This window comes from Hypanus sabinus, chromosome 18, assembly GCF_030144855.1.
Source record: "Hypanus sabinus isolate sHypSab1 chromosome 18, sHypSab1.hap1, whole genome shotgun sequence".
Lineage (NCBI taxonomy): Eukaryota > Metazoa > Chordata > Chondrichthyes > Myliobatiformes > Dasyatidae > Hypanus > Hypanus sabinus.
Window position 1 is genome coordinate 25,799,412 of NC_082723.1, and position 27,762 is coordinate 25,827,173.

Below are 27,762 nucleotides of genomic sequence, written 5' to 3' on the forward strand. Positions count from 1 at the left end.
ACTGGATCCCAGTTAGCCAAAGTCTGAGGTAGGATGCTGCTTCATTTTCACTCACCTTCAGCATGGGATAAACAACAAGTGACTAAGGTGCACAGAAATCATTCTCACCTTTGCCTCAATTACAGTTGTGTTACAGGTGGTAAACACCACCTGGATGGAAATAAAGAATGACTAAAAAATGTCTGCCATGCAGCTGTAATTCATGTCCAAAAAAAGTCCTTCCCCTTCATACTGCAGAGCATCTTGCAAAAGTTTGTTTTTGCTTAAAATAAACTAAAAATATAAATGATTGGTTCCAATTTTGACTCATTTAATTCAAGTCATATTCACCAATCCAAGCGCTAACTATCAGGGGTGGCAAACCTTTGGCACACATGCCCAAAATGACACAAAAATTTTGTTAGCAATCAGTAGGCAGTGTTGCCCCTCAATCCACCCATATTAAAAATATAGACAATGGTTATTCTTACTGCAAAATGAAGCAGTGAATATATTTTTTTTTACAACCCAAGAGTAGTGAGTTATTTTTTTGTTAAATATGAGGTACAAAAACAGTACTATTTAGAAATATTATTTTTCAATTTTTAAAAGATTAATTTTAATCATTTTTGAACAGGTTTCCAAAAATGCTTGATTTATTTCAATCTGTCTGTTATACTTTTATTCATATAACAATGATTGCACAGAAATAAGTAACATGACTCATCCTATTTCCTTAAAAAAGTCCATAATTATTGTTACTAATTCATTATCAGTGATAATATCTGCTTAAAATTACCAAGGCATGTGAGAACAATTTTTAGGGTTTATCATCAATGTGGGCACACACTCTCAAAAATTCTTGGCAACCCTGTTTTAAGCACTAGTGGGTGCACTGAATTTTGTCAGCAAGAACAAAAGTATTGGACAGAAACAAAATTGTAACAGAGAAGAGCACTATAGGGTGCTACATATCAGAGCAATCAGACCAAAATACTTTTAAGTCCATTATAACCTTCATTGGCTAATGAGGGAAACCACTTTCCTCTTATTACACATTTTCAATAGATTTAGACCACTTTTTAGAATTGCCTCTGATGAAAACAGGAATCTCCAACTCTACATCAGAATACTTCTAGCTGCCCTACCATCCACACAAATTTCCACTTATTTTTGAGATAAATACCTTTCATTTACCAACTCATCCAACATTTTTAGTAAAGAATTTTAGTGTGTTTCACATGTTTTAGGTTGAACTGTACTGATGGTCATGACACACTCACACTTACGTAAATGTGTTGCAGAATGAAATCATTATTTCTAGAAAGCTCAGCATTCCATCATCCACTTTTCTTTGGCCAGAAACCAGGTTATAAACAGTGACCTTCATATCTATCGAAACTTTCCAGTATTTGATCACATAGATCAATGTAAAACGTCTTCCTGAAATCAACGTACACAACATTTAATTTTTTTTTAACTCTTACCTAGTAACTGCAAACTACCCAAAGAAGAACAATTAATCGCCCAAGAACAGACTGAAACTACCCCCTCAAGCTGATTTGTTCTTCTACTGCACCTTTAAAGGAGAAGGAGATATAGGCTCGTAGTTTCAGCTTGACACATGTACAATGCTAACAATAGTTAGCAATTACTCTGATACAGGATAGGAGGCCAGGGAGTTCTGGACAACACTGAAGGGATACACTAGTGATTCCTTCACAACTATAGCAGAGGGCTAAAAGCCTGATTGCTCTTAAGCAACTATATCATCCTGAACAAATCTGCCACAAAAATTAAGACTCAGAAACACTCTTCGTCATTTACTATTTCAAGAGCAGCTGGTGATAGAAATTTAACACCGAATCCCTACTTATCTATTCTTAGTCATTGTCGTATCATTTCCCTAAACCGACTTAGTTCACTTAGTACACATACGCTGAAAACCACAAACACTGTTTCCTCGAGTGAAAATACAATGACTGGTCATGATTACAACAAGGAGCTCACATGTGAATGATGGACACTGTTCCGAGAAACCTTTGCAGTTGCACTTCCCACTGCAGGTATATCCTGAAGAGCAAAGTACAGTAAAAGCAAAATTCATTCTCATTACTGTAAGAAAATTAATATACATTTGCAATAATCTTGAATGTGGCTATGTTTTGAATCAGTTCCACCACTATCGTTGACTTTGTTTTTAAAAAAAAATTCTATGCTATTAGTTTATTTTTCATCATAAAAACAGCACCAGACCTCTCTCTCATTTAAATGTACAATTCTGTGACTATCTGCTTCCATTGTGCAGTAACTATATTTAATTCTCCCATGGAACATCTGCTAATTAAAAATAGAAGTATTTACTGCCAGCAGTTCAGGTACTTCAAAAGTTAAAAAGGACAGCTAAAGTAAACATGGGATCCTTGAGTAAGGAAGTTAATAACTTAAAATGGTAAATAATTTACACTAATACTTTGCATCATGATTAAGGTCACAGTCTAAGGATAAAGGGGAAGCCTTTTAGGACCGAGATAAGGAAAAACTTCTTTACTCAGAGAGTGGTGAATCTGTGGAATTCTCTGCCAGAGGAAACAGTTGAGGCCGGTTCATTGGCTATATTTAAGAGGAAGTTAGATGTGGCCCTTGTGGCTAAAGGGATCGGGGGTATGGAGAGAAAGCAGGTACAAGGTTCTGAGTTGGATGATCAGCCATGATCATATTGAATGGCGGTGCAGGCTTGAAGGGCCGAATGGCCGACTCCTGCACCTATTTTCTATGTTTCTATGATGGAGATACCTCACTGCAAACATATCAAAGAGAATTGAAGAATCTAGGGACAAAGTATTGGGAAAAACTACAGGAACTGAAGGCAGACTCTTCAAGGGTTTTAAATGAAATGGCTATAGAAGGAAGGGACAGAAACGACAGAATAAACCAGTTCACTGATTTATTGGCGGATGGCTGGGGAGCTGCATGGCCTTGGTCATAGTGAGAATGAGGCCTCAAGCCGCGATGTCACCTGTCTGCAGCCATCCAACAGAGAGGTGGCATTGGTGCTGCCCTCCAGTATTTACTTGTCAGAAGACAAGCTGTATTGTGTTTGACTCTCAACTGCTGCAACATTCAAAGACTCAGGAACTTGGACTATATTTTTTGCGTGACTGTATTTTACAGTCTCTTATACGTGCTAAGTGCTTTGTGCTGTGTGTGACTGTTGGTACTGTGTTTTGCACCTTGGCCCCAGAGCAACTCAGGAACTGGACATTAGCAATAAACCATAAAACTGGCACATACAATGTAGGTAAATCAAAAGGGAATGTTAGCAGTGGGAAATACTTCAAAGACTTTTACCCTAACACTAATTTACTGAATCTAGTAGTTAATTGATTAAACCTGCCAGTACACCTATACAATTATTTAACACGAAGAAAGGAATATAAATCAGTGAATAGTATTCAATTATTCTAACTAGAGTGCTTCTCCAGTGATTTAGATTGTGTGAGGCAGAAATTTTCATGAGAAATTTCAGACTTTTACTCCATTAAAATGTACTGAAAAGATTGTTAGACATTTTTTGTAAATTCGCATTTTAAACTTCTCCCAGATTTAGGCACAGTGAGAAATATCCTGACTGGTTGCTTCATGGCCTAGTATGGTTATGCCCAAGAACAGAAAAGCCTGCAAAAAGTGGTGGACACAGCCCTGTTCATCACAGGAAAAGCCCTCCCCACCACATCCACAAGGAGCACTGTCACAAGAGAGCAGAATCTATCAAAGACTCCCACCATCCACTCCATGCTCTCTTCTCGCGGCTGATATCGGGAAAGAGGTACAGGAGCCTCTGGTCCCACACAGCCAGGTTCAGGAACAGTATTACCCTTCAACCATCAGGCTCCTGAACCAGTGTGGATAACTACACTCCACAACCTATGGACATTTTCAAGGACATTGTATACAACCCACATTCTCAGAATTATTAATTACTTAGTTTTTTTTTTGAATTTGCACAGATTGTCTTCTTTTACACATTGTTTGTCAGGCTTTGTGTATAACTTTTCAGTGATACTAATTGTATTTCTTTTATCTACCATGAATGCCTGCAAAAAATGATTATCAGGGTAGTATATGGTGACATATACGTACTTTGAAAAAGAATCTAGTGCTTTCTTGATGAATATGAAGAATAAACTCTTCACAGGCCTCCAGCCAGGTACAAACCCAAGGAGTTTATTTGTATACATACTTTGAACTTCAAATCAGCTACCTCCGACACAGTCTTTTGTCATCAAGATATCAAAGATTAGCTTTATTTGTCACATGTACATTGTGAAATACAGTAAAATGCTTTGCTAGTGTCAAATCAATGAGGATTTGTTGGGGCAGCCTGCACGTGTTGCCACATTTTCTGTGCCAAACGAACATGCGCACACTTTCAGCTGGTCTCTCAAACTTTCCACTTTTTAAACCCAAGAGAGAGGAAACCTATTATTTTCTTACACTTTCTTTAGAGAACAAGTCAAATCCATTTTAATTGTAATAAAGAGATGTAAGACAATAAAAGATGAGAGATGCACCAGGAACAAAGGGTGAGCAAAGCAACAAATCAACTACTGCACCTAAAACGAAATCAATCAACAGTGCTGCAGAAGGCTGGAAAAAGTTTGGAAAGTGGCAAAGAGAGAAGAAAAGCAGGTTAGAAAAATCACCAAGAATCACTGGAAGAACAGAGACACAGGCAAGACATCTACAACTTGTCTTGTAATTGGATCCTTGGGTACACTGGCCAATGACCAACTGCACAGTTGTGATCACTGTGGTGATCCTATTAGAATTAACCTTCCAAACTATAGGTATATGTTAGCATTTAAGTTTAGCAACTACAGTACAAAGGCACTTTGGAATCATAGAGGCTACATACTTGATTACATTGTTAGTGTCATTTCCATGCATTTGAATATTTATTTTCTAAAAAAAATTAAAATGCTCTGATAATTTGTTGTTTTATTGTAAATTTTTAAGCTATTCCTGTTTCATGCAGGTGTTATTCATTTTTTGTAGTCCTCATTCACCATTCTTTATGAAAGGTAGGATCAGCCAACCTGACATGGCCTGAAACCTTTCCTGTGCACCATCTTCTCTGTCTTTTTCTTGCTTATCTTTATTCTTCCTGAAGGAAATGGGAGCTAAAGAGAAAATATACCACATTACAAAAACAAAGCAACTTCTTCACACACAGGATGAAGAAATTCATGGTGTAACCAAAACCTTGTGGACGTGTACCTGACAGCAATGAAGGTTTTAATATTAGGTAACATCTTTCTATATACCAATTACACTGAAAACATTCAGCAGCAACCCTACCTAAAACTGGCTGAAAATCATCTCGATTTTGATGCCACTACAGATACTTTAGTAAAATCTTTTTCACGATGATCTAGCAGCAAAATATTCTTAAAAATCAAAAATAAATGTTCCTATGTAACTAACGCCAAGGATAACTATTCAAAATAAGCAATTCATTAATTGTGGGGGTTTTTTGGCATAAGAACCCATGAATAAAGTGAGATTAGGGTAAGTAGTGAAATTGGGAAGGAGACAAGAAAATTGACCAGAAATAAAATCATTTCGAAAATTCTTGAGAAATTCCTAGACTGTTGACTTATAACATGCTAAAGTAGTTGACAAGCAGTAAAAACAAGAAATGCAAACAAGCAGCTTTTCATTTTCACAAGTAAGAGTGAATCAAATCAAGATGCACTGAGCTGCCACAGGCAAATGCACAAGAAAGTTACACAGATATAGTTAAGCTAGGAAAAGATAAACTTTGTTTCAAGGTACTGATGAATTCAAAAGTAAAATATCTCGGATTCAGTTAGATTTTAAAACCATTTGACCAATTATCTCATGTTCTGTGTAGCAAAACAGTCATAATTCCAAGACTGACCTTTAGGAATAGCAGATACAAAGCGCTTCTTCCACCAAGATTTGCTACGATCTGATTTCTCGTCGTCACTGTCCTTTCTATCCTCTCCCTGTGCAAAAGGGATGCAATAGGGATCTTGATAGATATTTGACAGGCAAAATGATTGATATTAAACACTGCAAGGCAGTATTTGATTTTTTTTTAAAACAGATGCTCAAAATCAAGTTATTAGTTTAACAATAGGTCTTCATAACAGTGCATGTTATGCTGCAAATGATTGGTCTCAGTAATTTGCCCTTCTTCTGAATTGCAGTAGGCTTCTCTTCTGATTCAGCAATTTCCAGATTCTCTCTTATGGGTAAACGACAGATTTACCCATGTAAAACCAACATGGTAATTGACTTTAGTTGGTTTGATTCCACATAGTATTGGGATCTAAGGATTTTAACTAGCATTTCTGGGTGAGTATTATTTCAAGAATATTTTTAAGTTGGTTATTTACATCCACTGAGAAAGATCTGCATTTGTATAATCACAAGGGATTCTGCAGGTGCTAGAAGTGTCTTCGCCCGAAATGCAGACTTGTTTATTCTCCTCCACAAATGCTGCCTGATTTACTGAGTTCCTGCCTTTACATGCATTGAATTTCTTGCTCATCTTGTTAACAGCAAGCACACCAACTGAAATCATTCCCAAGTTTGCATGAGATTGCTTTAAATTAACATGAGGTATTTATACGTTAAGACTAGACCTTACCAGGGAGTCTTTGCTTGGAGATGAAGTTGGTCCACAGATTCCAGTTGCTGCCCCAGATGCAAACAGCTCTTCATTTGCTGCCCTTCTACTGCCTGGAATATTCCACCCAGGATCACTCATTGGTCTTCGAGATGCCAAAACAACATCAGAACTCCTGCTGCGTACCAGTCTTTCTGGAAAGGAATGTCGCTGTTTAAGCAGCTCAGCTTCAGTTTGGCAGCAAATGTGTGATGCAAACGGTGGCAATCGGGCGTCACTGCCCCCTATAGCACCTTCCAATATTGGAGGATCCGGTGGTGGGTGTGATGGTCTTGCATAGTGCACTTTAGGCCTGACTATTGATGGTATGGTTGAAGCTGTGAACATAAAGAATGAATGAAAAACATGGATTATGGTACATGTGCACATCTGTGCAGATTACCTCTGAAAAGATATCAATAGCAACTGGAAGAATCACACCCAACATTCATAATATCAGAATGTACACATACATTACAGTGCATCTATTTGCTTGGAAGTTAGTGCAGATTTGACACGTCAGCAGAAACTTTGACAAGTTTTTAAAGATGCACAGTGGAGAGTAAGCTAACTGGTCACATCATGGTCTGGTATGGAAACACCAATGCCCAGGATTGGAATAGGCTACAGAGGTGGTAGACAGAGCCCTGTCCATTACAGTTGAAACCCTTCCCACCACTGAGTAACTTTATATGGAGTGCTACAACATCCATCAAAGACCACCACCATCCTTCTCACCCCTACCATTGGGCAAGAGAAGCAGAAGCCTTAGGTTCCACACTACTAGGTTCAGGAACAGTTACTGCCCTGCAACCATTAGGCTCCTGAACCAGTGTGGATAACTTTATTCACTACTACTCTGCTCTGAACAGATTCTACAAACTACTGACGTGCTCTCAAGGACTCTTTTCAACTCACGTACTTAGTATCATTTTATTAACGTTTGTTTTCTTTTGCACAGTGTTTGTTTGAGAACCTTTGTTTGCTCATCTATAACATTTTCTATTGCATTTCCTTTTTCCTGTAAATGCATGCAAGAAAATGTCAGCACAGTATTTGGTGACATATACATAATTTGATAATAAATTTACTTTGAACTTCAAAATGTTCATAACTCTTGCTGCGACAGAGAAATTTTTCAAAACTTTAAATGTATGACATTGAATTTTAGTTTTTGAATGGGGTGTTTCATGGAATCCTAGAAAATTTGGAGTTATCCAACTGGTTCCAGTCTCCTGCTCCTTCTGTGACCAAGTGAAATTGATCACAGTTGCTGGATTCTTGAAAGTTATTAATAAATCCAATGCCAGCACACTTTCAAGCAATATATGCAGATTACAATTTGATGGATGAAATGATTTGCCATTGAATTTGAAAATTGCCATAAATATTTCCAGATCCAGACCAAAAAAAACTGTCAAAATTGTGTGAATATTCCAACTAATTGTATCAAACCTTTCTTTCATCCACTTTACTCAAAGAATAAAACCAATTTCCCAAACTTCTCCATTCAACTTCTACCTTCATTTGACCAAACCCTCATTGCACCCTTGCCAAGAACGTGAAATTTTCTTTTAATAAGAATTGGCCAGAATACCCATTTTAGGCATGTAATGATTTAAAGCATTTATGACATTTCCTTATTTTCATACTCAGTGTATTTAATTACAGAGACAAAACCAACTTGCACTAAGTACGTAATGGCATTAGATGTCCCCAGTTTTTGCCCCCTTAAAAATAGTATGTTTTCTTTGCATTACCTTTCCTCACTTTACTGATCAGTGAATTAATTCATGCTTTGATTCAATTTTAGTTGCCATTTATCTACCTACATCACCCTCTTGACACGTATTAATTTTCTCATTATTTACTACAGTTAAGTTTGTATAAACTATAAATACTGAAATTGTGGTCTTTATACAACAGAGTGAGCAGTAATCTCGCATTCATATTTTGATGACACAGCTCAGTAACAGGCCCTTCTGATACAAAAGCCTGCATCACCTAATTACAGACGTGAGTCTAATTAACCTACTAAACTGTACTTCTTTGGAATGTGGGAGGAAATCAAGAGCACCTGGAGAAAACCTATGCAACCATGGACAGAATTTTAAAACTCCTTACAGACAGCAGCGGGAGGTTAAATACAATCACTTTCAGTAATAACACAACCTTGCACCTCAGCCTTGTTCCATTTTAATGCTATGCATTTTACATTTATAATGTCTGTGGTACAATCAAAATACATTTTTAAAATTCTTCAATACATGAACAACTACACACAAATGTCATCCATTAATTCCATTTATTCTCAGATAATTTAGCTCCTAATCTTGTTAAATAAACTACTCCTGTTATGAGCTGTGCAATACCATTTTTAACTGTAGCTCGTAAAGATGGAGCCAAATTTTAGTAACTTGAAGTTTGTTTGGTGGGCTTAGCAGAAAGGAAACTTTATATCGTCAGTAGTATTCAACAATGAAATATCTGGAAGCATAAATTTAATTAGTCATAAGGCCATTATCAAAGTGACCTTCTGTGTAAAACAAGACCATTTACAATGCAGATAAATCATTGTGAAGTTTAAATGATTTTTTAAAACAAGCTTATTCACATGAAACTGTATGGAAGGGATCTGAAATTAGGAGCTTTACAAAGAACAAGGCAACAGACATGCAAGCAAAAAAAAAATCAAATCATGTTAATAGATCTGCGGTAAAATTTTAAAAGGAAAATACAATCAGAAATATAGGCAGACTATCATTTTATATTTAGTGGTTTTGAAACAAGGTGGAGATTGAAAAGAGCCCCAAATATCCTCCAATTCCTATTCAATATCCATCAGATTTCTTTTTCAAGCTTTTATTTCCATCATTCATAATACTGGAATTACTATATTGGGGGCTATGCTTGTGGCTAGGGCTCCCAGATGTACAATGCTTGTGGTGGATATTCCCTCCATCCCTATTCTGACTTTTAGTCTAACTATACTGTAATCTAATTCAGTCCACTTTCTTTATAATTTGTTGATATACTAAGGAGTAACAGCACCTTGGGGAGCTCTGATTCCCTATATCACAAGTTAACAATCTCAATTAGGTCATCAAAGCAGGCATGAAGTGAAAACAAAGTGAGTCCCATGTGACAGGAGGGTCACATGAATTCGGAAATTGACAAGCTGTGTTGGCTTGTTCAAGAGGGAAACTGATGTAGGATATCAAAATAAAACAAAGCAAAATAAAACAAAATAAATTACAATTTTACTTCCTCTTTACAATTTTCTCAATTTGAATTATTAAATTGTAGGAATTCTGGAAAGAATGAAGTGAAAGGATAAAACAGCAAGTTCACCCTAAACCACAGAAGTGGGATTTGGGAAGCTTTAACCTACCATCTGAAGACAGTGGATCAAACATTGCAAGCAATGTGTCTGTCTGGGAAAGTGAAGAAGTCATCTGATGTCCACCTGTAAACACAAAAAGGAAAAAGTATGCATTCAAACTTGCAAAATTGGCGAGACTATATATTTAGAAGCATAATGAACTTCAATCAGTTACAAAACAAATTACAGATACAAATGAGCTTTGCCTGCGGATGTTCAAGTAAAAATCTTAACTATAAAACCACATTCTGGTGCAGTTATGGTGTGATGCAGCACCTGCAGGCACACGTTTCCATGCTCAAAAAGCTGAGAAGAATTGCTGAAATGTCAGTATTAATGTTCCAAATTAATGGACAACTCAATACCAGGCAGCAAAACTCAGACATACTTATGCAAACAGAACTTATGTCAACCATATGGGAGATTCAGCAGGAAGAATATATGAAAATACACATCTGTTTAAAACTTGAATGCATTGGAAATTAACCCCAGCACTATAAAGGACTGATTGCTATTATTCCTAATATTTATGTACTGGTTTAATTAAAATGCTATTTCTTACCTTGTACAACTTCCTCTACATCAGGGCTTGTTACAGAATCTTTTCCTCCAAAGTCAGAGCTGCATTCTGATCGTATATCCTCAACCTTGTTGGGTATATCTTCTGAGGTAACACTGATGCCTGTTAAATTGTGTAAAAAGCCTAAAAGGCATTAATTCTTAAATCTGAGTTTTGAGATTAGACTTCAATGAAGGAAATGTTACCTTATATTTAAATATATCAGATTTCAAATATATAGTATTTACCTATATACTGAAAACAAGTGATCACAAAATGCTACCATCCCGTACCTGACACAACACTAAGTCCAGGAGTACTGGGCCTTGAGCTCACTTCTCTCACATCGGTATCATCAGATGTGCTGCCAACTCCAGAGCAACTTTCCAGTTCCTGTAATCGCTCCTCTTGCTTCAGATCTGTAGCTTCTGAAAAACATTTCCCAAATAGTATTACTACAATAACTATCTTATCGTTTCTCAAGTAGATTTTAAGACTCTGCAACTGAAAAAGAAAAATAGTTCAGGTCTATGTCTTCTCCCAGTCCACATATATGAGGATATTTTGGTAGGAAGGGGAAAAAAACTGAAAATTATTTAAACTTAAACAGATTGCAGAATACTCTTGTATACAAGGCCCTTGATATCGTTGGACATGACAAAGTTAACATGCAGAGGCATGTTATAAGAATAATGAATAATGCGGCAAGAATGGAATACACTGGTACTCAGTAAGCTGATTCCTGGGGTGAAGGAATAATCTTCTGAGCATTGCTGAGTGATTGAGACAAGATACTGCAGTTTAGAAGAATGAAAGGTGATGAAACCACAGACTGAAGAGCTTGGACAGGTAAATACTTTAAAGATAATTCCTGTTGAGCTGAAATCTAAAACCAAAGTTTCAGAATAAGAAACATTTGTGTTCAACATCCTGACCAAACAGACCTTAAGGCTAACAATTATTTTCATAATCATACACACTATTTAAATTATGCAAGTACTGTTTCTTCCTTCCCTTGACCTATCACATCTGGTTGAAATCATCACATGTGCAAGACCATGAGACACAGAAGTAGAATTAAGCCATTTGGTCCATAGAGTCTGCTCCACCATTTCATTGTGGCTGATTTATTAACCCTCCCAACCCATTCTCCTGACTTCAGCTCTGACACCTTTGGAGATTACTATCAATGCTTCTAAATGTACTCACCAGGACAAAGATTTAAAAAAGGAATGTTCTCAAAGGGTCATGAAATCTTGGAATTTTCTAACCCAGAGAGCTGCGAAAGTCAAACTAGTTAATATATCAATTATAAAACTACTTGCACTCAAAAGTCACACTGAATGACAGAACAAACTCCCCAGGTTGCATAATCCTCCTTCCTTTCCCTCCACTTTCTTATTCTGGCTTCTTCCCCTTCCTGTCCTGATGTAGGGCCACAGCCTGAAATGTAGAATGTCTTGTTTCCCTCCACTGATGCTGCTGACCCACTGAGCTCCTTCAGCGTTTTATGTGTGCTGTTTTTCTTATGTTGTTTACACTAAACTATTGTGAAAGTTTAAATACTTGGAGAAAAAGTCAAGAGATATTAACTGACTCCAAATTCCATATGCAGTATGTGCCCACATTACACATACCCTGCCTCAAATGACTATGCTCACAACTCTGATCTTTAAGGTTCAAAACTGCAGGAGCCACGTATCTAATTTCTGACTGTATTGTATTTTGTGTAAAGTCTTTACTATGGGTTACTGAAATTTGTCACATGGGTTGGGGCGTGGTAGAAGCAAATGAGTGTAGCCATGTACTCTCTCTTTGTGCTATTAGCTTTTAGTTAGAGAGGAACTTAGTACAGGACATGGATTTTTTTTTTGTTGACCACTATATCGCTAATTTGGTTGCATTAACTTCACTTTTCTCACTTGTTTTATTATCACTATGTTAGTTTTGTTCATTTTTTAAAAAATTACTATATAAGGTTTATTGTCTTCGCTAGTTTTAAAATAAAGGATCAAACATACTTCTTTTGACTTGGAATTTAGTTATTTGGAAGCATGTTATACAGTATCACGTTCCTCACTTTTTGGTTTGTTTTTTAAAGTAACCACGACAATAACCATATCATAATCATGCACACAAATTAAATTTTACATTTTATTTTCCAAATACACTATTTCTACCCTTCCTACCCCACTCTTCACTGATCAACACTGGATAAAAATAGCACAAGCATCTGCTTTGGCACATTTTGGACATGAACATCTGTGGTTATAATGTGCCAGATCTATTTCTCTCGCCAGGTAGAGTATGGAAGCCAAATGAAGTTAGATGAACCAATGGCAAACAGCCACTCTGTATTCAAACCAGTTTTATAATATAACAACTTCAACAAAAATTCTATGGATTGCTCATGTACTTCCCCATGGTCAGCTTCCTACATGGTGCATCATAACCTCAAGCAGTTCCAACATAAAACTCAACTCAATAACAAAAAGGGGCTTGTCTGCACAAACTCAAAGGAACACTCAATTAACAGTTGAAACAAAAGGCCAAGAATAAAGACTAATTCTTAATGGGAACTGGAATGCATCACAAATTTCCTGACTGCATTTATAAGTATTTATTATATGACTGCTCTGATGTAGTTTTGGTAATGTTTGGAAAATAAATTTCATCAGCGTGACATACATACCTGAGTCACTGGGCAGAACCTCCACACTCCAAGCCTCACTGGTCGTTTCAGAGATCGTTGACCCTGTGCAGGGATCGAGTAGCACTGAACTTGAACCTGGTAATCCTAGCAAACTACCCAGCATATTCTCTGCTGCTGCACCTAGTACAAAATTAAATACTTATTAGCTAATATCATTCAGCAGCAGTTTTACTTAAAATCATACATTGTAAGTAATGTCCTATGGCTGTCTGAGATATTCCAAACATAGCAAAGTTTTAAATATTTTGAAACACATTTCCTTTGTTCTTCCCGTCCCTACCCCAGCCTCTCTGCCATTAGAAGGTATTTTTATTTTCCATTTCTAAAAAAAATGCAGTGAGTCCTAGACTCACAACAATAACTGCTTCTCATTACACAAATGCTGCCTAACCTGCTGAGTGTTTCTCACACTTTAAAAAATTATTACAGATTTTCAGCATCTTTTTGTTTTGATTTGTATTTACTAAAGTCCGTATTTGTTTTGCCATGAGCCATTCTGCTGAAATTGTTCAACAAAATTACTTCATAAAATTGATAAAGTGCAAAACATGACAATCGTTCAATCATCTTCAAGAATAAAGAAATATTTAGGTAGTTAGCAATTTTTACTGGGTGGCTGAAATCCTTTAATAAAACTGCAGCTCAGCTATCTCAAACTACTTTACATGAGTTATCTTTAAGTATAACCAATAGCATTAGCAATTATCAATATACTGTAACCATTTGGAAAATAGAAGCAACACTTTTTTTTGTAGAGTATTGTGCAGTTTTAAATCCATTTGGACTACAGACAGCCACTATGTAAACTGAGCTGACAATCACAGCTATCCACAACAAGTTAAGAAGACTGCTCCATACCGAAGACACTGAAAATTGATTAGGGATGTTTTGCAATCTGTTTTTGTTTTAATGAAGAAAGAGAAACAGGCCATTATCAACCAGCAATGAAATCTAAACCACTCAAAGTAGTTTTAAAAAATATAAAAAGACAAAATAGAGAGCAAATAAGTTGTCAGATATTTTTAAAACAGCACAATTTTCTTTTCATAAGAAATCACAGGGCATGAACGATTTCAGTAACACCGCCCGAATGAACACCAGCTATTCCTGACTGAGAATGACACAGAAGAATAATATCATTGTTTCACTTGTACACCAAGATGAATGAGCATTCGTTAAGAACTAAAAACATACAGGGCAAAACTTATACTGTATACAAGTTAGTGGCCACAATTTGAGTGCACAAACTTCAGTCCCTGCTCAAAGCTCTTTGGCAATGAACCAACTACAAAATAGTGTAATGGCATCTTAAATAAATAATTCAGTTCTATGTAGTTGAAAGCAAATATTAACATATATATTGTATTGGAAAATCTAAATACACTGACCTCTGAAACCATGAACAATTCATTTTCATGTACATGCATGCATACAAAGTTGAATTGAGAAATTGGCATCTCTAATATCAAAGTAAATATTCACACTCCCCTCTTACCTCTGCTCTTCTCCTCACCTGCCCATCAGCTCCTTCTGGTGCCCTTCCTCCTTCCCTTTCTCCCATTATCCACTCTCCATCTCTTATTGGATTCCTCCTTTTCCACCCATCACCTTCCAACTTCACATCACATCACATTCCAGCTTGTATTTCTTACCAACCCCACCTTCTTATTCTGGCTTCTTCCCCCCCCTTCCTTCCCAGTCCTGATAAACAGTCTTGGCCCAAAACCTGGAACCTCGGTCAATGGTAGGGGCCCATGGCATATAAAGGTTGGGGATCTCTGACCTAGACTCATTATGCTAAGTTCCTCCAGCCTTTTGTGACTGTTATTCAGAAAATATATTTTTTTCCAAGTTTGGAAAATGTTTGTCTAACTTAGTTTACAATGAGAGCCAGACCACAAATAAAACTGGTCAGTTTAGTCTCCTAATTAAATTCATGGGTGCTTAAGACTAAGCTGGTTTGATGTTGGATTATAATAGGGCAAATACAAGCTGATGCAAAATTTTGTGTGCATCCTGAATCAGAAAACACGAGCAACCATTTTTAAAATAATATTTACTCTTGCAATGTTATTAAAAGATCTGCTTTCAGCATCTTGAGCAATATTTTCAGGTCACCAGAAATGTTTGCAATTTAAAACTTACTGAAGACAAATACAGGTATATGATTAAATGAGAGGCACAAGAAGATCTGAAACAATTAGAATTTATGCCTCATTATCATGGTAATCTTATCACTGGGATAATGAGGTATTAATGGAGATTTAATGTGCATCTCATAATGCTATCCCTTAGAGAAACACATAAGGAAATTGCTGCAAATTCAGTTAATGATATAAGCATCCCAAAACACATAATCTAAAAGCATGAAAAATGCTGGATGCAAATGAGAAGGAACCAAGGTCAATCACACTGCTGGGAATCAGAAAATGACAATTGTATTTTAATATAATACACTTTAAAGGAAGTGTCATTTTTGTCAACAGTTATAAAAAGTTTTCAGTGAAATCTGTTATCGAAAGCAATGTTGATGATTTAGAATTTTTGGTGCAGCTTCCTTAAATTTGGAAGTGTAATTATGGTACAAACAACAAAGCACACTAGTGTTTCAATCCAGTATGCCACAGGTGGCAAGAAATGCTTGCAGTTCTCCCCATGGAGCATTGCCGGGTGACAGGGAAGCAATGTCTTTAAAGAAAAATATGTCTATCATCTGATGCATCCCCCAAGGCTATTTCTCAGGAATCATATAGTGACTAGGTCAAATGGGGGTGGGAAGAATTAAATATGGGGTTGCTTTATAGAGGGAATTAAACACAAGGGTAAGATGATGGCCAAATAATCTACTTGTTTTTAGTAACATTGGTCAGGACACCAATGAGAGATATCCTCGCCTTCTATTTAAAATGTTTCATAAGACCTTGTGTACCCTGTCAGGGGAAAAGATAGGGGTTGAACGTATCATCCAAAAGGTAATACCTCTGACAGCATTCCACAGCATCACGTGGATGCCAGTGATTTGGGTCAAGAACCTGAATCAGAATTGACAGAAAAAAGACCATCAGTGCAAGTAAGGACTGAAACAGTGACTGGTAGATAGATGATAGATGGAATGCAATTGATGGTGGGAGTTGATGGGCCAAATGAAGAAAGGGAAGGAGGTAGGAAAGGTGAATAATAGGAGGTTAAAAAACTAGGGGAATGGGTGAGTGTATGTGGGAGAAGAACCCCCAGCTATGTGGATTCCCTGGAACAGGAAAATTCAATGTTCATAACATTGCAAATTAAACAAGCAGAATATGAAATATCATTGTTCCAATTTCCATTTGGCTTCAGTAAGGAAGACCAAGGACAGACATATCAGTGTGGAAGGAGTGTTAAAATGTGGAATTGTGTCTACCCACTCCATCTGCCTATCACCCACACATTCCTTCCACTGCTCTCATCTGCCTTCCCCCATTCACCTTCACTTTATTCAATGCTCCACCTTCTTGCAGCCCTTTGTTGCTCCACCTATTATCTCCCAGCCTCTGCCATTAGTTCCACTATCTACTCCATCTGTGCATCACCCCATTTCACCTGGATCTACCTACTGCTTTCCAACTCTTCCTCTACCCTATTCTTTCGCTATATTTTAAACTGGCTCTCTCTCCTCTATCTTCCTGTCCAGATGGAGGGTCTCAACTCTTCACACTAACTTGCTATTTTCTTCCACAGATGCTGCCTGACTCGCTGAGTACCTCCTGCATCTTGTTTGTTGCTCCAGATTCCAGCATCTGCAGTCTCTTGTCTCCACTGGACAATTCCATCCAGTTAAGAAAACATCCAGCCAAGAAAACAGTTGTAAGTAATGTCCTATTGGCTGTCTGAGATATTCCAAACATAGCAAAGTTTGAAATATTTTGAAACACATTTCCTTTGTTCTTCCCATCCCTACCCCAGCCTCTCTGCCATTAGAAGGTATTTTTATTTCCCATTTCTAAGAAAATGCAGGGAGTCCTAGACTCAAAACAACAACTACTTCTTATTCCACAAATGCTGCCTAACCTGCTGAGTGTTTCTCACACTTTAAAAAATTTAATTACAGATTTTCAGCATCTTTTTGGTTTGATTTTTATTTACTAAAGCCTGTATTTGTTTTGCCATGAGCAATTGTGCTGAAATTGTTCAACAAAATTACTTCATAAAATTGATAAAAGTGCAAAACATGACAATTCCCATATTTCCAAATGAATTTGAAGAACAATTAGAAGTAAACTAAAATGAAAGAATCTTTCCAAGATTGGTCTATTGAACATAATTGCTTTCTTTGGAGACATTTTGGTGGGCAGCACAAGTGTTTCTGTTAATCACTGGATATTTATCACACACTGGACTAGAAAATTTACCACACCTCTTTATTAAGAGGACAAGCATATTTAACACAATGAATGTTATGTTTTTCTACAACAAATTAAAATCACATTTATCATACTAAACTAACACACACAAAACGCTGGAGGAACTCAGCAGGCCAGGCAGCATCTAGAAAAAGAGTTCAGTTGATTTTTGGGCTGAAACCCTTCAGTAGGACCGGAAAAAAACGTTAGGGAGTAGATTTAAAAGGTGGGGGAGGGAAGTGAGAAACACAAGGTGATAGGTGAAACCTGAAGGGGGAAGGATGGAGTAAAGAGCTGAGAAATTGAATAGTGAAAGGGACACAAAGCCATGGAAGATAGAAAGGGGGTAGGAGCACCAAAGAGAGGCAATGGATGGGCAAGGAGATAAGGTGAGAGAGGTGAAAGGCAATGGAAAATGGTGAAGGAGGCGGGGTGGGGGCATTACCAGATGTTTGAGAAATCGATGTTCATGCCATTAGGTTGGAGGCTACCCAAACATAATACAAGGAGTTGTTCCTCCAACCTGAGTGTGGCCTCATCATGACAGTGGAGGAGGCCATGGATGGACATATCAGAATGGGAATGGGAAGTGGAATTAAAATGGGTGGCCACTGGGAGATCTTGCTTTTCCCAGCAACGGAGCGTAGGTGCTCATCAAAGCTGTCTCCCAATCTACGTCAGGTCTCACCAATATACAGGAGGCCACACCAGGAGCACCAGACTCACAGGTGAAGTGTTGACTCACCTGGAAGGACTGTTTATGGATCTTAATGGTAGTGAGGGAGAAGGTATACTGGCAGGTGAGCACTTGTTCCGCTTGCAAGGATAAGTGCCAGGAGGGAGATCAGTGCGGAGGGATCTCCAAGGGAGTCACATAGGAAGTGATCCCTGCAGAAAGTGTGGGCAGGGGGAGGGAAATACGTGCTTGGTGGTGGGATCCTGTTGGAGGTGGCAGAAGTTTCAAACAATTATGTGCTGGGCGCTGAGGCTTGTGGGGTGGTAGGTGAGGACAAGAGGAACCCTATCCCTGGTAGGGTAACAGGAAGATGGAGCAAGAGCAGACGTGTGTGAAATGGAAGAGATGCCAGTTGAGGGCAGCATTGCTGGAGGAGGACAGGAAGCTTTGAAAAAGAAGGACATCTCCTTTGTTCTAGAATGAAAAACCTCATCCTGAGAGCAGATGCAGTGGAGATGGAGGAAGTAAAAGAAGGGGATGGTGTTTTTATAAGTAACAGTGCAGGACAAGGTAGAGTCGAAGTAGCAGTGAGAGTCCATGGGTTTATAATAGACATCAGTGGATAAGCTGTCTCCGGAGATAGAGACAGTGAGATCAAGAAAGGGGAGGGAGGTTTCGGAAATAGACCAGGTAAATTTGAGGGCAGGGGTAATTTGGAGGAAAAGTGGATAAAGTTGACGAGTTCAGCATGGGTGCAGGAAGCAGCACCAATGCAGTCGTCGATGTAGCTCAAGAAAAGTGCGGGACAGTCACCAGTGTAGTAGGCTTGAAACATAGACTGTTTCAAGTAGATGACAAACAGGCAGGCATAGCTGGGACCCACGCGAGTGCCCATGGCTTCCCTTTTTGTTTGAAGGAAGTGGGAGAAGCCAAAGGAGAAATTATTTAGAGTGAGGACAAGTTCCACCACGTGGAGGAGAACTGGTTAGGTCTGGCGTCCAGAAAAAAAATGGAGAGGCCTTCCTGGTGGGGGACGGAGGTGTATATGGACTGGACATCCATAGTAAAAATAAGATGATGGGGGCCAGGGAATCTGAACCTGAAATCACTGAAACGATCCAGAACATGTGAAGTGTCACAGATGTAGGTAGGAAGGGACTGAACTAGGGGGGATTAAAAAGAGTCAAGGTATGCTGATGTAAGTTCAGTGGGACAGGAACAAGCTGAAACAATGGGTCTACCTGGACAAGCGGGTTTGTGGATTTTGGTTAGGAGGTAGAAACGGGAGGTGCAGGATGCAAGAACTATGAGGATGGTGGTGGTGGATGGGAGATCCCCAGATTCAACAGGTTGGTGATGGTGTGGGAGACAATATAACCATATAACAATTACATCACAGAAACAGGCCATCTCGGCCCTTCTAGTCCATGCCGAACACTTACTTTCACTTAGTCCCACCGACCTGCACTCAGCCCATAACCCTCCATTCCTTTCCTGTCCATACACCTATCCAATTCTAATTTAAATGACAATATCAAACCTGCCTCTACCACTTCTACTGGAAGCTTGTTCCACACAGCTACCACTCTCTGAGTAAAGAAATTCCCCCTTGTGTTACCCCTAAACTTTTGCCCCCTAACTCTTAACTCATGTCCTCTTGTTTGAATCCCCCCACTCTCAATGGAAAAAGCCTATCAACGTTAACTCTACCTATCCCCCTCATAATTTTAAATACCTCTATCAAGTCCCCCATCAACCTTCTACGCTTCAATGGTTTGGTGCTCCTTAGTGGGGTCCTGTTTGAGGGATCTGAGAGTTGCAGTAAAGTATTTGTCTTTCAAGGATATGCAATGCAGTGCCTTAGCAACATTTAGACACATTTGTTATGTATTTGAATCCCAAATCAAATTACTTACCTAAATTCCAAAATGTACCAATGTCTAAATTACTAAATGCACCATCAATATTTACCTGCAATATCTTGTAGTCTATCTTCATCAATGTTTGGATCAAAATCACTTCCCAGGACATCTGTGCTCCAAGTCTCACTCACAGTTTCCGAAATGTCCCTGTCATCGGTCAGCCCCATCATGTCCCTAATTTCAAACTTACGGAGTTTGTCATCAAGATTGTCTTGGGTGGTGGCTACAATGGAATAAAGAAATAGTATTAATGTTTGAGGTCTCCGTTAATAAATTTTAAATATACTCTGAACAAAAGTTACCAAATTAAAATTGTTGTTTACTATGTAGTAAACCCTAACTGGATATTCTGAAAGCACTTCACCAAGTGACAGAACAGAAATTTGATTCAGAGGTAAATATGAAGACAATAAAGGTAGAAGCAAGTTGTAACAAATATGCAGAGTTCACACAATCTGAAATATCCTTTTCACAAAACTGCATTTCATGTAACTCAATATTTGTTTTTCAGACCATATCTGCCAACAATCTCTAAACTCCTTGTTTAGAAAAGCCAATTTCACTCCCCCAACTTAATTGGCAATTGAAGCGATGCTCCTGAACTTCATAAAGTTGCTCAATGAAAATGAACATTAGGTTTACCCTCTCCTGTGAGTGTCACTTAATTGCAGAAACAAGTTTCCTTTAAATAGAAAAATTACATTTAAGCACAAAGGGCCATATTTAGACAGCTGTTATTTGTAAGTTACAAGTTCACCTACTTACATTGATCCAGCATTTTGCTTTCTCAAGTTTATACAAGTTTAAACAAGAAATGCCCATGATTATTTAGTTTTGTGGATGAAAAGCAGTATTGTTTGGAATTAATACTTTCTGGCTTCATTACCAAGAGATCAGCATTCATTATTTTGGGGACACAGATAGTTATAAATTCTGCAGCTACAAACAATCCTCAATTTTGGAACAATACAGATACAACTGTGGAAAATCTAGAAGGTTCTAGAAGTTCTAATATGGCTTTTCTATAAATAAAAGTTGAAAATCAACGTGAAAAAAACTGCTGTGTATAGATCCGTTCAGGCCATCTGTCTCACTCACTGAATTTAAGAGCAAAAGACACTGGAGCAGAATTAGGCCTCTTGACCTATTGAGTCCACTCTGCCACTTGATCATAGCTGATTTATTTTCCCTCTTAATCCCATTCTCCTGCCTTCTCCCCATAACCTTTGGTACTCTTACTAATCAATAATCTATCAAACTCCTACTTAAATACATGCAATGACTTAACCTCTACAACCATCTGTGGCAATGAATTCCACAGATTCACCACCCTCTGGCTAAACAACTCCGTCCTCATCTCTGTTCTAAAGGGAAATCTTTCTATTCTGAGGTTGTGCTTCTAGTCCTTGACTCACTCACTATTGAAAAAAACATAAAAGAAATGAGGGTCCGTGCCTACGGGTAAGCTAATCAGGACTCTGAAAAGATGTCTAGTTCATGCCCCATGATTACTTACACTGCTACAAATGTACTTAGTGCCTCTACACTCTGGATTAGAGCAAAACAGATTAATTGTTCCCATCTTAGAAAAAAGCTGAAAACAATGATGAAGCTTTGAAAAGATCAATGATATAGCATTGCTGTTTCATGAAGGATCCCACCCACCCTGCTCATGGACTGTTTGTCACACTCCCATCAGGGAAGAGGCTACAGAGCATCCACACCAGGACCACCAGAATCAAAAATAGCTACTTTCCCCAAGCAGTAAAACTGATCAACCCCTCTTCATCCCCCACCACTGCGATTTATCATTTCCTGTCAGTCACCTTATTTACTGATCCTTCTGTGCCTGGAGTCACTTTATGGACATACAACCAATATATGCAAGTTACCCTATGTATTTATATTTGTGTTTTTAATTATCGTGTCTTTAATGTTCTTGTGCTTTTCTTGTGCTGTATCACATATGGAGTAACAATTACTGTATTTCATTCTCCCTTACACTTACTTACTGCCTGCTACGCCATTGGCGTTTAGGGCAGCAATGAAGGTCCTCCATCTCTGGTATTGTTCAGGGCTTCCTTCATCATTTCAGTAACTTCCTCTTGGTTTTCACTGCTGTCAGTCATGCAAGTCCCAGGTAGAGACTCAGGTATACTGTCACACTCAGATGTAGAAGGATTCATCACTGCTGTTACCATAACAATTTTGTTTTACCAGTCAAGGTTGTCAGCCCTGAGCTGAACCCTGGTGCCTGGGAGACCAGTGGACCACTCTTAGCCTGGCCAAAGAGCCAAAGCATAAAGCCTTGTTTCCAGCCAACATAGATCTCTGGGTCATTGAGGCATGCAAGCCTCCAAACCGAACAAAAAAGTTGTGGTCCTCTTGAAGGCCTTTAAACGATCTTGAATTTTGATTTTTTTTTTCTTTGCACTGGCACTATTTTATCATTTGTTCACTGAGTACAAACTTTGCCGGCACCCTAATATCCATCATTCACTCCTTTCCTTACTGTCACTAATTGGAGGGTAAGCTTCAACCACATCAGTGTGTCTGAAGAAAGACACAGGCTGGCCTGGTAAGGTTGCCCCATTTCTTTACAACTGACATTAATGAACTACATTTATTTTACAACAACCCAGTAGCTTCAACACTTCTGTTCTGGATAAGTTTTAAGTTCAGGTTAATTTACTACAGCTGCATGGTAGGATTTAAACTACTTTCAATACATAGGTACATGGAGCTTAGAAAAATAGAGGGCTATGTACTAGGGAAAGTCTAGACAGGTTCTACATAGGTTACATGGTCAGCACAACATTGTGGGCCGAAGAGCCTGTAAGGTGCCGTAGAATTCTACGTTCTATGTTTCTCTAGATCACTTGTGCGCATCTCTCACCAGAAGGCTTGTAGCTTGACAACTACATGGTATGTTCGTGGGTGGCACGGTAGTGTACTGGTTAGCACAATATATTAGAGTACCAGCAACCCAGGTTCAATTTCCGATGCTGCTGTAAGGGGGTTATACGTTCTCTTTGTGACTGTGTGGGTTTCCTCCAGATGCTCCAGTTTCGTCCCACAGTCCAAAGACATACCAGTTGGTAGGTTAATTGGCCATTGAATGTTGTCCAGTTATTTAATCAAAGGATTGCTGGGTAGCACAGCTCGAAGGGCCAAAAGGGTCTATTCCATGCTATATCTCAATAAATAAAATAAATACTATGGAGCTGCTTCTAAGCAAGCACACACACTTGTGGCTGTCAAAATCTTCAACTTTACTTCGATGAAAATAGATTGTAAGTGCTCATTGCTGTTAATTAACAAATCAAGTAATCACCACAGCAGCAAATGGCCAATAGTCGAGGCAGGTATTTGAGTTTAAATTCATTGACTCACAAAGCATGTGTCAGGAAAGACAAGTGGGCAGTACTGTCACAAAGTGATTAGAGTATCACTTTGGAGCCCCAGGTTCAATTCTGCTGCTCTCTGAAAGGAGTTCTCTCCATGACCAAGTGAGTTTCCTCCATGTGCACCAGTTCCTACACTCCAAAGATGTAGGTTTTCCAAAGGTTAAGGTTAAGTTGTGTGCATGCTACTTTGGTGCTGGAAACGCAATGAATCTTGCAGACTGCCCTCAAGGACTGCGGACATACAGTGAAAAGCAATGCATTTCACTGTATGCTTCAATGTACACATGGCAAATAAAACTAATCTAAAGAAGTCTGTAGTCTTAAGAACTGGTTCAGCAAAAAACACACAAGAAAATACAAAACTAAATCCAGAAGTTAAGCGCCTCCCATCCTACACTACAATTAGAAAATATTTTTCACCATATACCATCAACACAGTGAGAAACTGACAGCATCTTTAATTCAGCATACCTAAAACAGACTTACTGAAACAGGTCTTAATTAATCAAATCTAACTAAATATTGTGATCACCAATTCTGCAATGTTATCACTGGGCCTCACGGGCACAATACGTGTCACAAAGAAGGTCAAGAGGAAAACAGTACACAGCCCCAAATGTTAAATTATTTATTAGTACATGTTGAAGAAACAACCCAAATGGAAGAACGTTAGGCAATTTTGGAATTGCATCAATTCCAGCCTTTACAAACTACCACCCGTTTTCCTGACCCAAAAAAATCTTAAGTACTAAATCTCAAAACGACCCCATCATGTTTCAGCTGAATATGGTTCCACCAGTAAAACAAGAAAACTACTTCTAAATAGAGTGCTGATCAGCTAGATAGGAGTGAAAAGAAACCCTAACCTACCTGAAGAAATAACAAAGGAATCCAGTCTCTCAAAAGAAATCTGGAATATCCTGAAAAAAACCATCGATCCCAATTAAAAGAGAGATGGAAAGTGCTGCATGAACCAGAAATCTGTATGTAACAATTTAGTCTAAATTGCAGCATGATCTAATTAAGGATAGGAATAAATTTAAGATGTGGGGAGGAACAGAGAAGAGGATTAATGATCATTTATGAGCAGGCTTCTTTCCAATAGTTCTCATTTTAGCAATGCACAAGTTAACGAGAATCTAGATACAGTAAATACATTCTGTGGCTTGGTGAAAAACACATTCACCAACTGAACTTTCAAGCAAGGTGACCGCCTTTCTATTTTGCTTACCTTGCTCATGTTCCAACAATTGTAAAGCCTCAACCCCGTTACTCCCAGACGGTCCTGCTCCAAGTTCAGAGACTGATTCTCCTTCCAGATCCAATGACGACACAGAGTTTGATCGGTTTGAAGGTCCTATTAGAAATATAAATTATTATGTGAATTAAATAAACAGGGAACTCAAATAAATAAAAATAGATGGGGACATCCTGAATGGATTTCATATCCTGTGACCCCATAATATTTTTCAATATATCCATACCTATATAGAGAAGATGAAGAGAGAATGTTTCCCATAGTGGGAGAGTCTAGGACCAGGGGGCACAGGCTCAGAATACAAAGATGTTCCTTTAGAACAAAGATGAGGAGGAATTTATTTAGCCAGAGGGTGGCAAAACTGTGAAATTCATTGTTGCAGCTGTGGAGGCCAAGTCATTGGGTATATCTAAAGCAAAGGTTCTTGATTGGTAAGGGCATCAGAGGATATGGGGAGACAGAACGAGAATGGGGTTGAGAGGGATGACAGATCAGCCATGATTGAATGGTGGAACAGACTCAGTGGGCTGAATGTCCAAATTCTGCCTCTATGTCTTATGGTTTTATAACACACATTTTGCAAAACTCATCCACAGTTAGTTTCTTTTTAGACTTGCTTCCATGTCAAAAGTAACCAACTAGATTAACCCAGCTGATAAATCACAGAAGTACGCATGACAAATAGACTTACTGATTACAGGGGACTTTTGGCAATGTTTTGGATGCTAATCATTCATCAGCACAGCAAGGTTCAGTCAAATACTGCTTAACCCAGTTCCCATAATGACTTAATAGAGGTGGATAAGAAAAGAGGCACAGATTGCGTGGACAGCCAGAGACTTAACCCTAAGGCAGAAATGGCTAATACAAGGGGGCACAATTTTAAGGTGTTTGGAGAAAAGTATGGGGGGGGGGGGGAACTGTCAGAGGTAGAGTTTCTTTAATACAGAGAGTGGTTGGTGCATGCTAGGAGTGGTGGTAGAGGGAGACACATTAGGGACATTTAAGAACCTATTAGATAGCCATATGGATGATAGAAAAATGGGGGGCCATGCCAGAGGGAAGGGTTAGATTGTTCTTAGAGTGGGTTAAAAATCAGCAAAATACTGTGGGGTGAAGGGCCTGTACTGTTCTATGTTCATTCTTTGACTTTAGTTATAGAGTAACTAACAATATCAAGATACATCACTTAAAATTCAAGTTTTAAATACCAAAGAAATGATCAATGTTTGCTCTTATAATCCAGAATACTCCACTTCCCCCCCAAATCCACTTATCACAATAACAAAACATACACATGCTAGGAAGGGAAGGGGTTTGGAGAAGTGACCAATAGCTTGGCTATGTGGATGCGTTTCTTCTTATGGAGAATTTTTTTTTTTTGAAGTGGTTGTAGCTTGGAAAGGAGTAACTGTTTATTGAGGTAACAAAAGAGCCTTAGAATCCAATGTGTCACAAATGAACAGACAAAAAAAAAACAAATTCAAAAAGGAGAATTTATTGGAAGGCAAGAACCTCGAGTGGAAGAGATTACAGCGATGAGCTGCAGTGAGACCACACAAGATTTAAAGACAAATGCCAAGATTTTAAGTGTGATGTATTAGGATTACTAGGAACCAATGCAAGTCATGTGGACTGGAGCAAGGGCTACGTGGAATTTGATGAAAAGCTTCACCTTCTGATATTCCCTCCATATTATCACTGCATAGAGAAAAGCGTAGAGTTTTATCTGGTTTCCCATGGAGTTTTCCATCCTCTACAGGTACTTCACCCTGACCACTCTCAGAAAGCTGCATGCTCAGCACCTGATCAAAACAGAGAAAGTAATCAATACACAATTAAACAGCCTGCATGTTGTAAACACTAATCTATATTGTTAAAAGTCTAATCCAAATGGTATTTAATTATCAGACAGTTCAAATGTTTGAGCCCAAAGTCCACATTTCCAGTGTTGTTTAAATTATCATAGCTGTTTTTAAGTGGGGTAACAACTTCAAATTCTCGTTATAAACTAATTATAAATTCAGTAATAATTGAATTCATCACAAAATTGATCAAATGTTAAATAAATTTAGGGGTGCTAAAGGAAACAACTAGGTTTCTGGATTGGGATTACACTGCTCCTCAACCAGATGAAAAAGATGTGCAAATACATGCAGCCGGAGCCTGGTGGGGGGGGGGGAGGGTGCATGCGCGCGCATGTGTGGAAAGGCACTTGCGTTGATGTTGTCTTGTTGCTTACAAGAGAAAATCTGCAGATGCTGGAAATCCAAGTCACACACACACACACACAATGCTGGAGGAACTCAACAGCCCAGACAGCATCTATGGAAAAGAGTACAGTCAACATTACAGGCTGAAACCCTTCAGCGGGAAGGGTCTGATGAAGGGTCTTGGTCTGAAACTGCAACTGTACTTTATTCCATAGCTGCTGCCTGGCCTTCTGAGTTCCTCCAGCATTTTGTGTGTGTTGTTCATTTTGTTGTTGTTATTTGTTGCCTGTTCTTTTGTGCACTGTTATTCTGCTGAGCATTGTGGACATGCTACTTGTGTGCTGACGCTTGTGGTCTGCCTGCAGGACATCCTTAGGTGGTTATTAACGCAAATGATACATTTCACTGTATGTTTTGATGTATATGTGACAAATAAATATGTATCGGCACATAATAATATAGGTTGCTACCACAATAAACTGCATCAATTTGCCTTTCTAACTCTTGCCTTAATTGGTTGACACAAGTTTCATGGCTTATTAGTAGATGCACAAGTTTAAAGGTTGTAGCACACTGC

At 38.4% G+C, this 27,762-nt stretch overlaps 1 protein-coding gene across 11 annotated transcripts in view; it reads right to left on the bottom strand.

Moving 5' to 3' along the window:
* Positions 1-27,762, bottom strand: part of gapvd1 (GTPase activating protein and VPS9 domains 1) — a 114,220-nt gene that overhangs the window by 25,259 nt on the left and 61,199 nt on the right. For 3 of the 11 annotated variants that reach the window (XM_059993890.1, XM_059993893.1, XM_059993891.1), the window contains 11 exons: positions 26,648-26,777; positions 24,946-25,071; positions 20,357-20,530; positions 13,310-13,450; positions 10,911-11,045; positions 10,621-10,761; positions 10,068-10,142; positions 6,659-7,014; positions 5,924-6,011; positions 5,049-5,162; positions 1,990-2,052 (listed from right to left, as the gene is read on the bottom strand). In XM_059993890.1, the coding sequence (XP_059849873.1) occupies positions 1,990-2,052; positions 5,049-5,162; positions 5,924-6,011; positions 6,659-7,014; positions 10,068-10,142; positions 10,621-10,761; positions 10,911-11,045; positions 13,310-13,450; positions 20,357-20,530; positions 24,946-25,071; positions 26,648-26,777 (1,543 nt within the window). The remainder of the gene's footprint in view (positions 1-1,989; positions 2,053-5,048; positions 5,163-5,923; positions 6,012-6,658; positions 7,015-10,067; positions 10,143-10,620; positions 10,762-10,910; positions 11,046-13,309; positions 13,451-20,356; positions 20,531-24,945; positions 25,072-26,647; positions 26,778-27,762) is intronic. The other 8 variants (XM_059993894.1, XM_059993895.1, XM_059993900.1 and 5 more) reach the window with 8 other exon arrangements.